Source organism: Dermacentor silvarum, chromosome 1 (genome assembly GCF_013339745.2).
Source record: "Dermacentor silvarum isolate Dsil-2018 chromosome 1, BIME_Dsil_1.4, whole genome shotgun sequence".
NCBI lineage: Eukaryota > Metazoa > Arthropoda > Arachnida > Ixodida > Ixodidae > Dermacentor > Dermacentor silvarum.
The window spans coordinates 32668277-32686295 of record NC_051154.1 but is presented as its reverse complement, the minus strand read 5'-3'; the positions used below and the strand labels follow the sequence as shown (position 1 = coordinate 32686295).

At 46.7% G+C, this 18019-nt stretch overlaps 1 protein-coding gene across 1 annotated transcript in view; it reads right to left on the bottom strand.

Moving 5' to 3' along the window:
• The window catches only part of LOC125946210 (uncharacterized), a 479274-nt gene that overhangs the window by 9870 nt on the left and 451385 nt on the right, over positions 1-18019 (bottom strand). The window contains exon 11 of the mRNA XM_049668882.1: positions 1417-1574. Coding sequence (XP_049524839.1) covers positions 1417-1574 — 158 coding nt within the window. The remainder of the gene's footprint in view (positions 1-1416; positions 1575-18019) is intronic.

Sequence of the window (18019 nt, the reverse complement as noted above, 5' to 3'; positions counted from 1 at the left end):
AGGACACCTAAGCAGAAACTTGGAGGTTAACAAAGAAGCTCCAGAACAAGTTAATGACCGCACAAAGAGCGATGGAACGAAAAATGTTAGGCCTAACGTTAAGAGACAGGAAGAGAGCGGCGTGGATCAGAGGGCAAGCGGGGATAGTCGATATTCTAATTGACATTAAGAGGAAAAAATGGAGCTCGGCAGGCAATGTATAATGCGTAGGATGGATAATCGGTGGACCATTAGAGTTACAGAATGGATCTCAAGAGAGGGGAAGCGCAGTCGAGGACGGCAGAAAACTAGGTGGACTGATGAAGTTAGAAAATTTACAGGCACAAGTTGAAATCAGCTAGCGCAAGACAGGGGTAATTGGAGATCGCAGGGAGAGACCTTCGTTCCGCAGTGGACATAAATATAGTCTGATGATGATGAAGAAGAAGCACTTCTTATGAGTTGTGAATGCGAAAGCATTAATGTCCAATTGAACGCCACTAAGCGGTTCTTCGAGTTATGAACTCCTCGCGGGAAAGCGAGCGCGTTAAGACGCTTGGAAACGCCTCCTAGATAGTACGAAGCCGGTGCACTTCAATCCTTGACGTCATGCTATCTTGTCCAACAGCCATAGAATCTCATGGGGACGCTCCTGAGTAAGCCGCGGTGATTTTGACGTCACCGCTTTCGTCAATAGACGAAAGCGGTGACGAAAGCGGTGACGGGCTTGGCAATAGAAATTTCGATCCAAGTAGCATGACGCCATAAAGCAGAGTGCACAGGCCTGCTATCTATAGGAGGCATTGGCTTAATTCGCGCGTTTTGATTTGGTCTTACCGCGGCGCAGTTAAAACACCGGCGACAGTTTGCTTGGACAAGGAACGCGCAGATAACACAGGCTTCCGGGAGTGACAGCGAGGGTGACGTGGCATCGCGGTATGCCCTCTTCCCTCACTCAACACCTGGCGCGCTATTGCGGCAGCAGATGTTTCCTTTCGCCCGCTCTGCACCGTTGAGGCCCGTTCGTGACATGGCGTCGCAGTCAATGAGAATTTAGGCGCCGTTTTTCGCTTGTCCAGACGATAGACGCCGGCTTTTTTGCTAAATGGGCCATTTGACGCTTTCGCAATTTAATGCGTTCTGGGAGGCTATTTTTGAAGCAACTTTCCTAATTTCGAAGTCGCTATAATGCCGCCAATGGTTCTGTCACGTCGCTAAAAACGTCGCTGGTCGCTAAACAGAAAAAAAAAAAAACGTAGCTAAACAGACAAGAAAGTCACTAGATCTAGCAAAAAAAAAAATCGCTAAAATGGCAACAATGCTCGCTAACAACTATGCAATGAGAGTCCGAACGCAGAGGGGAATTACTCTTTCACTATGGTAGAAATGTATTAAGGTCGATCTTAAGCGGTAGCTGGCGGTCGCGAGCGTACTCACCTCGGCGTGCTTGAGCATGTCCAGTACGAAGGTCTCCACGGAAATGCCGACAAGTCGCTGTGCCGAGTCATTGACGGCGCAGGGAGGCATCGACGTGTCGACGATGTAGCCATCTTCACCGCTGTCAAGCATAGGCGTCGACGGGGCTGCCTGGTCCTCTGCATACGAGGAGAGAACGTGGCTTGTCAGCACTGTGCGTGTCATGTCAAACGCAGGAACATTAGCTGTCAGAAAGCTTTGCTAAGGAGTTAAATAAGGTACAGTTGAAATCGTGGCATCAGTTTCTAAACCTGCTGGTAAATGCGAAGATAAGTTAGCTATCGCTGCATGAAAACTGCTTTCCTGAAACATACTTCATGAAGAAGCTACAAGGACAAACGTGCGCTCGTGAACATCTCGCGACGCGTGGTAGCGATACTTTTTCCATTACATTTCTCCCTATCGACGACTTCTTTGAAAGTGCGACACCTGTCTATACCGGAGTAAATTTGCATTCTAAAATAAAAAAAAAACAACCTTGTATTTAAACTTTCGCTTCAAAGCATGTGGTAGTGGTTGCTAAAACCCCTGACAAAATCAGCGACGATTTCTTCCATTACTCTCTTAACACTAGAGTTTCATCGTGCAACGGTTTTCTTATTCTTTGGATTATATTCTATATGTGAAGGCGTTGCACAAGAGTATCACATTGAGCTGTTCGAGACAAACAGGCCTTCGTGCACAGAATCTTCACCAGTGACGAAGAGCTTGAGCTAGCTTGAGTGAAGTGCAACTTCACAAATTAGACATTTTTAATTATTAAAGCGTTTAAGTAAGGTGGCTGACTGGGCTAGTTGGTAACACATACTAAACGTGAAACAGCGCAACAGCAACACGGAGACGAAAATGAGACGGGACGAGCGCTCGTTTTCGTCCCCGTGTTGCTTTTGCGCTGTTCACGTTTAGTATTATTAAAGCGAAGTCTTCTTTGCCTCTTCCCCGAACTTCGCGGTTCTGATTGCTGCTATCTTGCCATATATACAACAACTTGTGCCACTGGGTAAATGCAATTGGGCATGTTTCACCAGGTATGCGAATATTCTTGGCCAATCACCCAGAATGTGTATGGACCACTGGGTAGGGCGCCCGAATAGACAAGCAGAACAACAAGCAAGAAGTGAAGAAGTCGGCTACAGAAGCAGCCAAGTGTGGAGGAAGGAGCGGAGTGAAAAGTATGGGATGTTCCAGGCAGCTGCACCAGCAGCATGATTCTCGGGCTGCGCAAGCTCACTCTGAATGCATGCACTGCTGTGATGATCGCGCACTCGCTTTCAGTTTCTTCTTCACTTACAGCTTCGTCAAATTCCCCAGTCTTAAAAGCGTTCCTATCATTAGTTCTCACGCAGCTAAATCGTATTAGGTTATTTGGGATACTGGGTCACTGTGGGTCACAGTTATATTAAATGGCCAATTCATTAGCGCGAGCGTCCATGAATGAACCAATAATTTATATTTTCCCTGTATCGGCGCACACAACAGCGATTAGGCACCAGAAATTTTCCATACGTAGAGATTCTATCTAATTATCAATAACATCCATGATAGAATAATAACATCTCAGGTTTCCCAGCAAAAATCAGTGGTGACCATCACGAAAAATAGAGGTTATGATTACTATGTTACTACGCCATATTCGCACGCTAAACCTACATTTAGACAGGGCTGGTGTGGTGCCAATTCTGTTAGAAAATTGAATCTGTTGATAATTATTTTGAACCTCTCACCGGTGCAGGTTACAAAAAAAAAATTTGCCGACTATTACGATACTCCCTAATGCGAAATTTGAGCGCAGCTCTATACGTGTTTTCATTTCGCGAGTATTGGCTAGCGCGAATAATCTGTCTCGTGCGGCACGTTGCACACAGAACGAAGTGTGGCGCAACGGCATCCCTAATCGGGAGATCGCGAGAGGCAGAGCGCGGGTGACGCGTGGGCGCGATTCACAGCAGCTGCCGCCAGACAGACCTCCGTTCAAGCAGCGCTTTCTTTCCATACAGACGACGCGCGGTACTCTGGCGCCATCTCGTAGCCATCGTCGCCGCAAAACCCGTCTTGCGAGGCGCTACGATTTTCTTCTCGTGCTTTTGCCAAACCCTCCTCCTCCGGTTTCTGCCTCATGGATCGGCTGCACCCTCCTCCTCAGATTTCCTCGTCGCACTCTCTTCGCTATCGCCATCTTTCATCTCCCGCTGCACTCCGCGTTCGTTCTTTCATCCTGCGCTGTGCTCGTTCGCTCGGTTACGAGGTACGACGCCGACGCTCGCCGCGGGAACAGGCGCCTAAGAGCTGTACTCTAAAAACATTTCTTCTAGCACCGCTTAGTAAACTAGGCTTGAATTTATGTGCTGAAATGTTACTCTCCCTTGGGGCCTCGGCACTGAGTTTTATCCACAGGGAAGTGTTTGACGCTCTGTGAGAAACGTAAGTCATGCTAATTATCGCTTTCCTTACTATTCCTATCGTACATTTTGTAAATCTCTTACTTACCGAGGCGTTCCTCAAGGCGCACTTAGTTACTAGGCCCCACCCTATTCAACCTCACACTCATTGGCCTCGGTGAACATCTCCCACCAGCAATCGAGATATCAATGTACGCAGACGACATATGTTTATGGATTTCAGGTGTTACTCATCCTCAGATACGGACCAAGAAGCTGTTACTCAGACAGCGGTGTACCTCTGCAACCAAGGTCTCGAAATCTCATCAGACAAATGTCAACTGGTGGTATTCACTCGCGTACCAATGACACCCTACGCCCCAGTCTCGATAAACAGTCAGATAATCTTCTTGGCATAATCATTGATAGATATCTGTCATGGAGCCCGCTTGCGACGTTGATCGTGTACCTCCATGTTTATGAGTTCTTTGCACAAGTTTAGAGCGCCACCTGGGAATTAGTCTGTCAGAGATGGAGCTGGAGAATAAAAATAAAACTTTAAAGGAAGATAACGACCGCGTAAGAAAGATGAAAGGGAAACAGATAGATTGTAAAGTTAAGAGATAGGAAGACGGAGGTTTAGATTAGAAATTCGTTTGGCTGGTATTCGAGTCGAGATTAAAAGCAAGAAGAGGTCTTACGGAGGACACGTATTGCGAAGAACAGATAACGGGTGGTTTATGAGACGACAGAACGGGTTCCAAGATAACAAAAACGCAGCTGAGGGTGACAGACTATTAGATGGAGTGATTAGGAAATTTGACTTTTGAAGCATTTCTTATATTTCAAGTTTTTCCACACAAGTAGGAAAAGAGGAGTAGCCGGCACTTCAGAAACGCGGAAACATATCCCAACACATATTTTGGGCGAAAAATGCCGAAGTGGGGAAAATGCTCACTACATCCACGCAAAAGATGCGAATCCCCAAATTGCATTCACTACTCAGAAACAATATGAGAGCTCTTTATACATCATAAACGCTAGCTAATCATGCGTCTGCTCTAAACGAACACGACAGTTATTAATGCTACAAAATGTCACATCTGCGCCAGTCACATTATTTTCCTGCTACTTGCATTTCGCTTTCTAGCTCAAAGTTGCGAACTGTGCTTTTTCTTTTTTTTATTTCCATTGAATGTACACAGTAATGCTGCTATCATTTAGATCCAACTATTCAGCGATGCAAGCGCTACCTAAATACACTGGTGCACCGACTCTCAATAACAGTGACGCGCTTCTTCGGAAGGAAGCGATTGCTGCAAAAGAAGCAATTTGTCAGAATTTGCAACTGTCACTTTTTTTTTTTTTAGCACCCGTTTATAGGCCACGATTTTTTCGCTCCTTTCCTTCTGTTCATTATTTGTTCGCCGCGAACAACTGTTGCACTTTCAACGATGTCCCCCGCCTTAGAGTGCCGCAAGCGCACGTCCGGAGCTGCTCGCGTTTCGAGCTCCGGCATCATCCATCACCGATAGCACAGGCCGACTCGGTGCCGGGACCCCGGAGAGAAGCGTTGACACGGCCGTGCAACGCCAGCGCGTGAGCACCCCCAGGTTAACGAAATGAACAAAAGTTAACTCCTGGTTATATACTGCATGAAAGAGTTTTTATTTATTTATTTATTTATTATTTATTTATTTATTTATTTATTTATTTATTTATTTATCACAATACCCTCAGCGCCCGTAGGCACTACAGCGGGGGGGGGGGGGGGGGGGGGGGGGGGGGGGGAGAAGGAAACAAAGAATCAATCAATAAAGCAGGCAAAACAAAACATGTACCCGGAACACTTTCATACTCGCACATGCACACAAAAACACTATCTTACTTCAGTGGGCGTATACAGTTTGAAAATACATCATTTGAAAAAATCGTTGCGACATCGGATGGTAACTTGTTCCATTGGCTTATGGTTCTGGGAAAAAAATGACATTTTAGACGCTTCAGTTTTGCACGCTATTTCTTTAACCTTATTTTCATGGTGCAGCCGTTCAGAAACATAATCAGGCTTGAAAAAATATTTCCCGGGGTCTATACCTGTTCGAGAGTGGAATATGTTGTGAAAAAATTTCAATCTTAGATATTTCCTGCGTTGCTGCAGCGATTCCCAACCGAGGCTTTCTTTTGCTCTTGAAACACTGAAATTCCTGGCATAATTTGAACAAACAAAACGAACGGCTATGCTCTGAATTCTTTCTAAACTGTTTACGTCACGTGCCGACCACGGATCCCACACAGAATAAGCATAATCCAGAACAGATCGGACATTTGATTTGTACAATGATACCTTTGTCTCCAGTGGCAACTTTTTTTGCATTTCTGCGCAGGAAACCTAGAATGCGGCATGCTTTAGTTGTGATGTGATCAATGTGACCGCTCCAAGAAAGAACAGGTGTGAAATAAACGCCAAGTTGTTTGTGCTCCAGAACTGATAATATCGTGGTTGAATTTAAAGAGTAACAGAAGTCATGAGTTGTTCTTTTCCTCAAAAAACGCATATGAACGGTTTTTTTTTCAAGTTAATGAGCATGTGCCACTTGTTGCACCACTCATTTATCTTAAACAGGTCATTTTGTAAGACATTGCAGTCATGGGTAGTATTAATAGTCCTGTACAAAACACAGTCATCGGCAAATAGCCTCATTTGCGATGAAATTCCGGAGCAAATATCATTTATATAGATGAGAAACAAAAGCGGTCCTATGACTGATCCTTGGGGACACACCAGAGGACACATCAACTTCACGGGATGTTTTCCCATTAAGCACAACTTTCTGTTTTCTTAAATTTAGGTATTCTTTTATCCAGTTAACAACCGTGCTGTTTATATTATACATTTCTAATTTTTCTATAAGTAAAGAGTGAGGGACAACATCGAACGCCTTCTTGAAATCTAGAAACAAACAGTCAACAGAAAAACCCTTATCCAAAGCTCCTGCTAAATCATGCGTTAACTCAAGCAACTGTGTTGTACAGGAAAATCCACTACGAAATCCATGCTGCTGAGGGCTAAGCAAAGAGTACACGTTCATGTGGCTCATAACATTACTGCAAAGTACATGCTCAAGTATCTTACAAGCAACGCTAGTAAGCGAGATAGGCCGGTAATTCAAAACACTACTTCGCGGTCCACCTTTATGCACAGGGACGACATTGGCAAGTTTCCAGTCATCCGGTAAAGAGTCATCCGATCAACGTCGCAAGTTTGTTTGTTTGTTTAGGCTGGCCTACTTCTACATAGCTGAACATAAATTCAGTGAGGTCGTTGAAAGCGGGGCTGGCTGGCATAACATTTTGTTAGAAGCCCAATGATAGAAACCCTTCGCGCGATGGTGCTATGACATCATGCAAGTTGAAATGCACTGTAACGTCACTAGCTCGCTCACACGCACAATTGTACATGTTTCAATACCCAGGATGCAATAAGAGCTTTGCGTGATTAGCCTATGGCATTGGGATGAACTCACTGAGTCACTCACACACAGCCTCTCACACACACACACACACAGCCTCTCACACACACACACACACCACACACACACACACACACACACACACACACACACACACACACACACACACACACACACACACACACACACACACACACACACACACACACACACACACACACACACACACACACACACACACACACACACACACACACTCACACACACACACTCACACACACACACACACACACACACGCACGCACGCACGCACGCACGCACGCACGCACGCACGCACGCACACACACACACACACACACACACACACACACACACACACACACACACACGCGCACACACACGCGCACACACACGCACACACACACACACACACACACACACACACACACACACACACACACACACACACACACACACACACACACACACACACACACACACACACACACACACACACACACACACACACACACACACACACACGCTGAAAATGCCCGTGTAGCGCTCTTTAGGTCTGCATTAAAGAACCTCACATGGGCTAAATTAAACAGCGGCATCTCGTAGCATGTCTCGTAGCACTGTACTGCTTTGGAACCCATAAGTCGGATACGTTCAGTTTCATTCTCGCTTATTGCATAGCAAGGGCCTCAATTCCGACAGCCTCGCAGCGCTAGTTAACGCTAAGTAAAAGGGCTTGGTTGCACAGGTGGTGGTGATGATATTGCTACAGGCGGGGTTCGCCGGGAAAACTAAGCCGGCTATTGCTCCACCTGATTGGCTCTGTCCAAGCAAATATCTGTCACCATGAGTAAATCAGTTCAGTCTCTCGCAGACGTGTCAGAAAATACGCGGCACTTCTTCGCGTACTATTCGTGGTCTTTTCAAGAAAACTGACTGTTCTGCACATTCATGAGGAAACCCTCTTCTCATGCTCTCTAGAATCCTGACCAGATGAAGTGCTCAATATCACCCCCTTCACTGCACTCAATGCAAGATGGAGAATTAGCCAGATCGAGAAAAAAGGGTTGTCAATCATATTACGCGTCAGGAAGTTTACTACTATCTTTACGGATGCTCTTTCACGCTGATAACAGATCTTAAGCCACTGCAGACAATTTTTGGTTCAAAGTCTGGCATACCAACATTGAGAGCAGCGCGACGTCAACGTTTCGCTACCGTTCTACGTTCGTCTCTGGATACCTGTGACATAACGCAGAGTGTAAACCAATCCCGTTCTTACTCTGTATAGGAGAGTGGCTTTCCTACGGCTAAATCCCTTTACAAATCAGGGCTGGTGAGCGGTTTCCAAAGTAAACGAAAGTGGCGACGAATTGTTAGGGAGCTTGTGATTCACAGGAGCGCTCACTTTTGGTGGCCTTGAAAGCGCGGCCTTGTCAAGTGCATCTACTCGTTCGTTAACAGTGACACCAACATGCAAAGCTATCCATTGGAACGTCATCTTAATCCCTTTTTTGTCGATTTCTAAACGTGAAGCCAGCGACTGACGACAGTACTTGTTTGGAGGCTCTCCACGGGATAGTTGCTGAATTGCTGAGGTGGAGACGGAGAGTACGACGGCTTTCTTGGCGGGTTCATTCTTCCAGTTTTCGAAAAGCAGCAGCAGTAACGGCACTCTGTGCAATCGCCGAAGTCAATAGTCCAAACAGCCAGACCATGCAGCACTGACAGACGGGATCCAACATGCAGCGGCACAGCTATCACAATCCATGCTGACCGATCCGTCAATGTAAACATGGAGGTGGTTGAAGTAATTTACATGCAAGTGTTCGAGCACCAAAGAGCGGGCCTCAGAAAAAGGTGACAATCGCTTGTAGTGCAACCCAGGAACAGTAAGGTTGCAAATGACGTCCTCTAACATCCATGGTAGATTAGTTCGCTGCCGTCTATTTAGGCTTCTACTTGCGCAGCATGTAAGTGGACTCGAGGCCTAGTGCTGAGTCTTCGCAGAAGGGGTTTGCCAGGGAAGGACTCACTCAGCCTGAGGAGCTGGGTGAACAACGCTTGAGAGACTAGGAGACGTGTTGGTACGTAAAGAGTGGGCTTCGGGCGTTAATTTTTTTTAGGCTCCCTGAGGAACTCTCAAGGACAAGCGGAGACCCCTCCTATGTATAAACTCTAGACGTTCATATTGGCTCTCTGATGGGAACATTGGCAGTATTTGGTAAAGTACCCGGCTGGTCACTAAAGCGCTGTGTAATTTGAGCATGGAGCTTGAGATTTTGCCCCAGCGCACGCCAGCAATGTGCTGAAGTACGTGAAGCCGTTGCAGTGATGTCTCCGATGCATAGTCCACTGCTTGTCGCCATAAGAGTCTCTTGTCAATGATGACGTCCAGGAAGTGAGCACTGGAAGCACGTCGGATTTGATGGCCTCCCAAGTTCAGTATTGGCCTTGTAGTCTTCCGTCTTAGTCCAGGAAAAAGTACAAAAGACGACTTCTCTGCTGCTGTCGACAGACCAAGTGTAGACAAGTGGGATTAGGTTGCAGAAATTGCTCCTTGGGCAATACGTGCAAGACGTTTGTTACCGTATCCCGAAACCCAGGTTACACATGTGGTCCGCAAATATTAGTATTATTTGTGGTGCACAGCTACAACAAACTGCCTTTGGAAGAATAGTCAAAGCAATGTTGGACAGCGGGGGATATAGTACACCTCCGTGCGGGACACCACGTGTAATACGTCTATCCTCGCTAACAGTGCTTTCAAGACGAACACGGATAACACGGTCACCGAGCAAAACATGTATCAAACGCAAAACATTGCCCGCGATTCCCATAGTTTGCACTTCGTTGATTATGGATCTCTGTAACACGCAGTCGTAGGCCTTAGAGGTGCCCACGAAAACCGCAACGGTTGAGAGACCATCTTTTCTGTGGTGTTCAATGTGACTGCTGTGATCTAATACACTGTCTTGAGAGCAAAGTGGCTGTCAACAGCCAGTCATGAATGCTGGATGTTTTCCTTTCTTGCTCCACGAACCAATTTAACCTGGTGCAGAGTAAATTTCCATGACCTTCGCTACGCAGGATGCTAGACACACCGGGCGACGAGAGTAAATGAGCAGCATCTTTCCTAGTCTCAGAAAGGGGACCACCCACCCCACTTTATACAGATTGTCCCAGCAAATGTTAGCTAAGCTCTTAAAAATATAATATAGAATGTACGAGGACACAGCCAATGCTATTCTTTCAGCAGTGACATACCGCACCAGTAGGATTTTTTTTCATAATTCAACTATCGATAATTAGATTATAATAATTAACAAACTTTTTCATTACTGAATTGAGGGCGCGAATTTTCATAGAAAAGTAATGATTGTGTTCTAAAACACCCGATTCAGTTGTTTTCAGGGTGCTATGTCATGCGTAATTATTTTTCTCGTCTGTGGCGCAACTTCCACAGATGAGTACTACTCGCACTTATTTTATTTCTCGAAAGGATATTACTCGCTTGCACTTGCGAATGTTCACTTCAACAAACACCGCATGCAACAGTCTAAGGCTTACTACGAATTACATTTCACCAGCTATTAAATTAAGATTAAATTCTGGATATTTACGTGCGAAAATAACGATCTGATTATGAGGCACGCCGTATAGTGGGTAACTTCGGATTAATTTTGAGCCCCTGGGGTTCTTTAATGCGCACCTAAGTCTAACTAAAAGAGCGTTGTTGCATTTCATACACATCGAAATGCAGCCGCGGCGGCCGGGATCAAAACCGCGACCTCGAGCTTAGCAGCACCACGCCATAGTTGCTAAGCTACCGCGGCAGGTTCGCCAGCTGTCGCGTCACTGATTCGCGCTACATATAGAGCAATACGAATCACGGAGACGTTATGTTTAGTATTCCAGCGTCCAGATGTGCGTCTTCTTGATAACGAGTAAATTTAGGAGGTAAGCACGGAAAAGGGTTACCTTAATGAACCTTTAATACTTGATCTTAGATGGTTAATTCATTCGAACAGCTTGAAGGCCCGTCTTCGACTTTATCAATAGCTGGTGCCTTGCGGACGGTTAATAATCGTTTTTTTTTAAGTTTTGCGAAGGCAAGCTGTTAATGCTAGTGTAGGCTGACGCTGACAGCTGAAAGTCTTGCTCCGGCGCAGGAGCACTGCACGACGAACTGATGGTGTAGAAAGCCACTAATAAAGCCAGTGTGCCACCGGCATCAAGACACTACGCGCTGCCGCGGAAGTGGTGACGCCGACGTTACAGGTGCTCTTTTAACAGCGAAGCTGTTTAAGCCAGCTGTAATTTGTGGTTAGTATCAAGAAACTGCCGCACCGTAACCATGGCAACCAAGAGAAGGAGGAGACCGCGTGCATGCGCACGCGGTCTCCTCCTCGACAGCTCTTTCCCTTCCCGAACCCCGCCTCTCTTCCCTCCGCGGCACGCTGAGCCAGGAGAAAAAAAAAAAAAAAAAAAAAAAACCTGGCCGATTGATATCGAGCGGCTAGCCTCCAACGCGTTCGGCGTTGGCAAGCAACAGCGTTCTTGGCAGTGTGCCAACCTTGGTTAGCCGGCCTGCGTTTGTGGCATGCCAGGAACGCTGTCACTCGTAGGCGCCGACGCGTCCAGCGCTAGTCACGCGAAATGTCGAGAAAGGGAAGGTATACCTCCGAAAATGATCGCTCGAGAATACCTTCCAACATGCGTAGTTAAGTTAAATCAAGTTAAGACCTAGCAGCAACCAAGTTAATACCTAGCAGTAGCAGCCAGTCAGACTTGAGGATCGACAGTTTCATTGTGCATAAGCTTTGCACGACCGAGTGCAAACTCGCCCGTTTTTTTTTTTTTTTTTCAGAGCATGTTCAGATTTCAGCGAGCTCGTGAAGATGAAATCGTGCCTGTAGCTCTCAGAGAAACACCTTTAACCAAAATTGATCAACTGCTAAAAGGGTAGCCGGATTTGTATTGCTACACCCGTTATCCAAATGTTGCCGCTAAGGCTTCTGACAATCTTTAGGTATGGAGGAGTTGCGATGGTCGAGATGGTGAAGTGATTGTCTTTTCCTGGAGACGTTAACCCCACGTAAAACCATTTAAAACGCTTCAGCTTTCATAATTAAGCAACTTATGAACAAAATTGCTCAAGTTTTGCTGCAATCAACACGTGAATTGAGGTATAGTTGGCGCTGCAAAACTTGTAGCATGTCTTCAGAGGATTTCATGACTGTTGTCATTTTAAGGTAATGTGAATTTTACGCGAACCCATCAACGACACCATTGTTCCATATGTCAGCATGCATTTACTGCTCACCATCTGTACGAATGATTGAGTGTCTGATTGAACCAATTAAATATTAGGCAGTTTTACAATAGGGGCTTCCCGACGCAAGAAGTCCCATAACGAAAGCGTGTCGCATTGTATAGTGTATGCCTTGAGATCAAGTCCGGCCTTGGGCTTGAGTTAGGGTCCGTTACTGACCAAAAGACTGAAATATACCGTGCTCGCCGAAGCGGCATAACAGCCGGTAACGTCGCTGCTCTGTCAAAGTGAACCCCGCTAGCTTCATGGCGTTAAAGCTGGATTCACACGGCCGGATGGATCGCTGATTCAGTCTGTGTACAAGCATGGCGTGGCTCACGGCCGCCAAATCTCCACACAGAAGGGCGACGCTGACGATCTGCTAGCGGCGCGATACGCTGCAGTTGAGACATGTCACGCTCGTCTGCAGACTAAATTAGCAACCCGTCCGCTCATGTGAATCTAGCTTTATTCCGCCACTTTCAGCCTGTGCGTCACGGCCACAGCTAAACAACAGCTGAGTAACAGCTGCTAAACCAGGCCTTTCACGCACAACCGGTGATCGCAAACGCTTAATTGATGATCAGCTATTGATTATAGACATTTTTAAGTTGCTACAGTCCGCGCTAAAGGCGAGGTTGCCACTTGACTGTGATTGGATTGTGAGATCGCGCATGCGCGTAACCTTTCGGGAAATGCCCGCGATCAGCATGGCGCAACACCTGAGGTGTCGAACACTCGATGTTAATGAGGGTTCTTAGCAAGGTCTTAGTACATGGCCGGCGTTTGCACGAGAAGAATGCGAACTATTTCTGCACATAATTAAACCATGAAAGGTTTGCACACCTGAAGTTCCTTAGTAGCTCGGCTGAGGCCAAATAATGTGCTATTCTGGCTCATTGTTAGCTAAACTTGAACAGTTCAAACCCGAATAACATTGACGCGAGTTCATGAAGTCAAAATGGCAGAGCGACAAGAATTCTGACGAAGACGAAGGGTTGCATAAAAACAAGGATCAACAAGAAGCCCGAGTAAGGCAAAAAAAGAAAAAGCTAGAAAAGCAGCAGTAGAAAAAACAATACAGAAAAAAAAAAGAAAGATCAACATTGCCGTCGGATATGTGATGAAGGCGGTAACGGAGAAGCAAGCCGGCCGTCACTTGCCGGCAGCACGCACCGAAGGGTTTTGCTCGGCTATCGCGACGCCAGCCTGTGCGCGCGCAGGGACCATAGCGGCTAGCACGGCGATCCGGTGATCAATCAGCGTCTGGGCAGCCGCCGCGCGTCGGGGGGTCGCGGAAGCGCGCGCGAGCGCGCGCCCAGACGTGCTGTTGCAACGGACCACTGGATGAACAGCCACAGCACTCGCTCCAAACAACGCCTGTTACGCTCTGCGTGCGCTTGTGCACGCGGACATCCCTGCGCGGCCTTCCTAAGGCAGGCAGCAACGTCCTCCTCTTCTCACTTCCTTCTGAGAACCCAGCGTCGTTCCTGCAAACATTGCTGTCAAAATGTCTCTCCTTCGACGGCCTGACACTGTACACAAGAGTAACGGGCAGCAAACAATGCGAAGAACGGCGCTTACATAACTTCCGTCATATTATGCGCGAGCTCTATCACCCGAACAGGGCCACCGGATGCGCAGTTGTGATGCGGATGCCAGAATCCCCCCCCTCCCCAAGACGCGCGTTCTGTCACAGTGTCAAGATTGCGCATGTTTCTACAAAATGGGAATCTGACAAACTTACGAAACGAAAGAATCGCAGCTGATAAGCAGCGATCCTCGCTCGATATCCATGGATAACCGATACTGCAGAACACGCAGATCACGGATTTCAGATCAGCGTAATGTTTCTATGTGCACGAATGTGTGCGTGACCGATACTATGGAAAGACGAGTTGGACATCACCTACCAACTAACCACGACTAAACGAAATTAGCGATAGAACGCAATCATAGTTAAGTTGTGCAAAAATTAGGCAAATGTGTGGAAATTTTTTGGACAGGCATTCTGGGTCCGTACTGACAGCGCACTTCGTACGCTGGAGCGCTCTGGTCGTATCCATACCAAAATTACGATATGATAATGAGGCACGCCACAGTGGGGGACACCGGATTAAATTTCACCACTGGGGTCCACGCACCCACGCATGGTAAGTGGGCGCTTTTCGCCCCCATCGAATTGCCGCCACCGCGGCCGGGAATACATATTATTAGGGAAGGCACCTGGCCAATGACAAATGGTTTTAAATATATTAATCGTGAATTTGGCCGCAGATTCTTACGGAAACAAATGTAACTATCCCATTATGTTTGAAAGTCACTGTTTTAAGATGTTGAATAGCGATGAACAGGCTCTCTAACCGGAGCGTCGGATCTACTTATTGTCTTACATAGGTTGTCGCGCGTGAATGTGCGCACAATAAAGACAAATAACAGGAAACACTAAGAAAATAGGATATCCAACTAAAAGGTGGCACTTTAACCACTGAGGGGGCTCCTTCCTCAGAGGTTAAACCACGAAGGGCGGCAGGGTGCAGCTTTTTGAGGGTCCTTGATAATAGGGGAAGATGAGTGGAAGGAGAGTTTCACTACGGATGGCAACTGCTTTTTAGTATAGTTTAGTATACTTTATAATTTTAGTACGATGAAGGGGGATATAATTAAGAGAGACGCGGTGTCAGCGCTGACTGGCAGTTATCAGTTGTACACCCGAGTCGTTAGCATTTCCAAATTTGCATGATTATCTTTTCAGTACTAATTTCTCAATTTATTAATCTACTTAATGACAACCGTGTCAATTAGAACCTTAGAAGGAACATTCAGGACATGCAAATGAACTCTTTCAGACAAGCAAACTTTGGCGTAGTTCTGCGTGAGAAAGCCGTGCGTGGCGAAACGGCACGTTGTTAGCTGGTAATTCTTTTCTTAAGCTCTTGGGAGTATTTTCGTTCGTTAAAGACAAAAAAAAAAAAAAGTACGCAAACCTTGTCTGGCCGGGAACAACTGATTGAGATGTTTTTAAACGTTCTGACATCTTCTGCAGGTCTTTCAACTACAACCAGGAAAGTTTGTCAATCAGTTTAATGTATCATTTAGTTTCGTTAACACATACAAAGATGCACAGCGGCTGACAAGATAGATTATTTTGCTTTCGACTAGTGCCCTGCATCATTTTTAAATGACTAGAATATTTAGTTGGGACGAATTTTATAAACTTATGGGAGAGATTGCCCTTCAAGCTGTTCAATATCACCTGAAAATTTATTGATTCAGTGCAGTTTCCCGTTAACGTACAAAATATGCGCTGTTGCCTCAAAACGCGATCACAAGGGTACAAGCGCGAGTAGTGTTGAACATTTTGCTATACGTGCCTTAAACTAGCGGCTGATTGGCAAACGCCAGGACTGGTCACTGACGTTATGGTACAGTGATCATCTTCCGTCTTCCTTCATCTCGCCCGGATTTTATTTTTAGTACGACATCCTACTGCACGCGACCAATTGATGCGTGCCTCGCACTTTTTACTCCTTTCTAAAGGGGAATAGAAGTAAACAGGGTTAGTACAGCGAGTAGCGGGACAAAAGCTCAGACACGACATAGGGGGAAAGCCACAAGGCCTCGTGTACCAAAATCAAGTTATTGCAGCAGCGGCACCAAAAGTTGTAGACTAAGCGGCATACGGGAGGTGAACAATCGCTAAGCGTAACAGAGCTGTGACTAGGTCGATCCGCACAAGCGAAGCCATTTGTCACACCCGCTTTCCGCTAATGACTGAATCCTTGCACAGTGCGCATAGCACACTGCATCCTCTCCTCTCTGTAGAAGAAAAGAAGCCCAAACGCGGCTTCCGAGTAACCCGGCCGTGTAGCCTATACCGACGCCGCCGCGAGAGACTGGCCCTGTCGATACTCGTTTCCAGCGAACGGTGCCGTCGGGCGCGCAGCATCGCTTGCACGGCGAAGAAGCGAGTAACAACGGAACCCAAGTGATCTGCGCGCCCGTTCGATGCCTCGCGCTCTCTTCCGGCTGGTGCATGTGGTTCGCGCAGCTGCTAGCCCACACGCGCCCACGAGGCAACCAGCAAAAACACAAGCGCCAAGAAACAGGATCATTGGCAGAGAGCCGCGCAGCCGGAGAAGGTATGCGCGGCCGGTTCCACCAACCTTCTCTTTCGCTTCCATCTCCGCGTTCCTTCCAAGCTTGCGAAAGAAGAAGAAGAAGAAAAGAACCCGAAAGAGCCAGTCTGTGTAAGGTCTGGCCAACTCTTTCTTCGGCAACAGCAGTGCCCGAATGACCAACGATCGAGAGTTACGTACGCGGCCACCGGAAAAGCTTCCGAGACTGCTTTCTGCTCGGTGGTTGGATACTCCGCAGCTCTATTGGTGCTTCCGCCTTTAACCTTTCTCTTTTGAGAAAGGCTGGCTTGGGGCGTGGGAAGCCGTAGTAAAGCCAGCGCTTTCTAAATCTCACGCTCTCCCTCTCTCTTTGCTTTCTCTCCGCGCTGAAAAATGAATTGAGACTTTAGGACCTGTCCCACGCGCATGGCGTTCCTTTTCTCGTCACATTGTATATAGCGGCTGGTCTTACTGCCATGCTGCATCGCTTCTCACCCTACTCGCCTGGTCTTCGCGCCCGTGAAATATTTATCGATGTTCCTCATTTCTCTTCGCTCTCGGAGCCTACAAAAACAATCAAGGCGAGAATATACATAACGGCTCAAAAAGAATCTCCTCGTCCCTCGTGTTGTTATTATTATTATTTTAGCTTTCTTCTGTCGTAGTCGTTCTCAGACAAAACGACAACGAATGTCTCTTCGTTTAACGTTAATCGGCGCGGAAATGTAGCCCTCCACGCAGAATTAAAAAAAAAAAAAACGTTCACGTTCCTTATGAAGGATTAAACATGCGCATCAACACATTTTAGTGTGCCATTGGGACGCGAATGATCCTTTTTGCGGACCCCCCACGTACTTTCGAGAACCTCGTTTGTCCTCCTCAAGGTGAGAAAATGAATAGGTCCTGAAGAAACGGGGCCGGCCCGACTGCGGGTCTACACGGCGCAGTCACACGGTTGTTATCGCATGACTGCGCGACAGTGATAGACACGCCATACCGTCACATGCCAGAAATTACGATACACTCGCCGTATATTTCGTTATTATTTTAACGACATTCTGCAGCGTCCAGTTGATAAAAGGCTCACGAAGTTGCCTGCAGGATTAAATGTGATCTCCCTGGAGACGGAATGGGAGGGATTGCGATCGAAGGAGAATGAAGAGAGATGCGGCTCCCTCTCCGAATATTCACGCTGATCTCATCAGAATAGCCAAACTAAGGGTTTCTGTCTTTGGCTGTGCGAAGTGTTTTCTGTACTTTCTT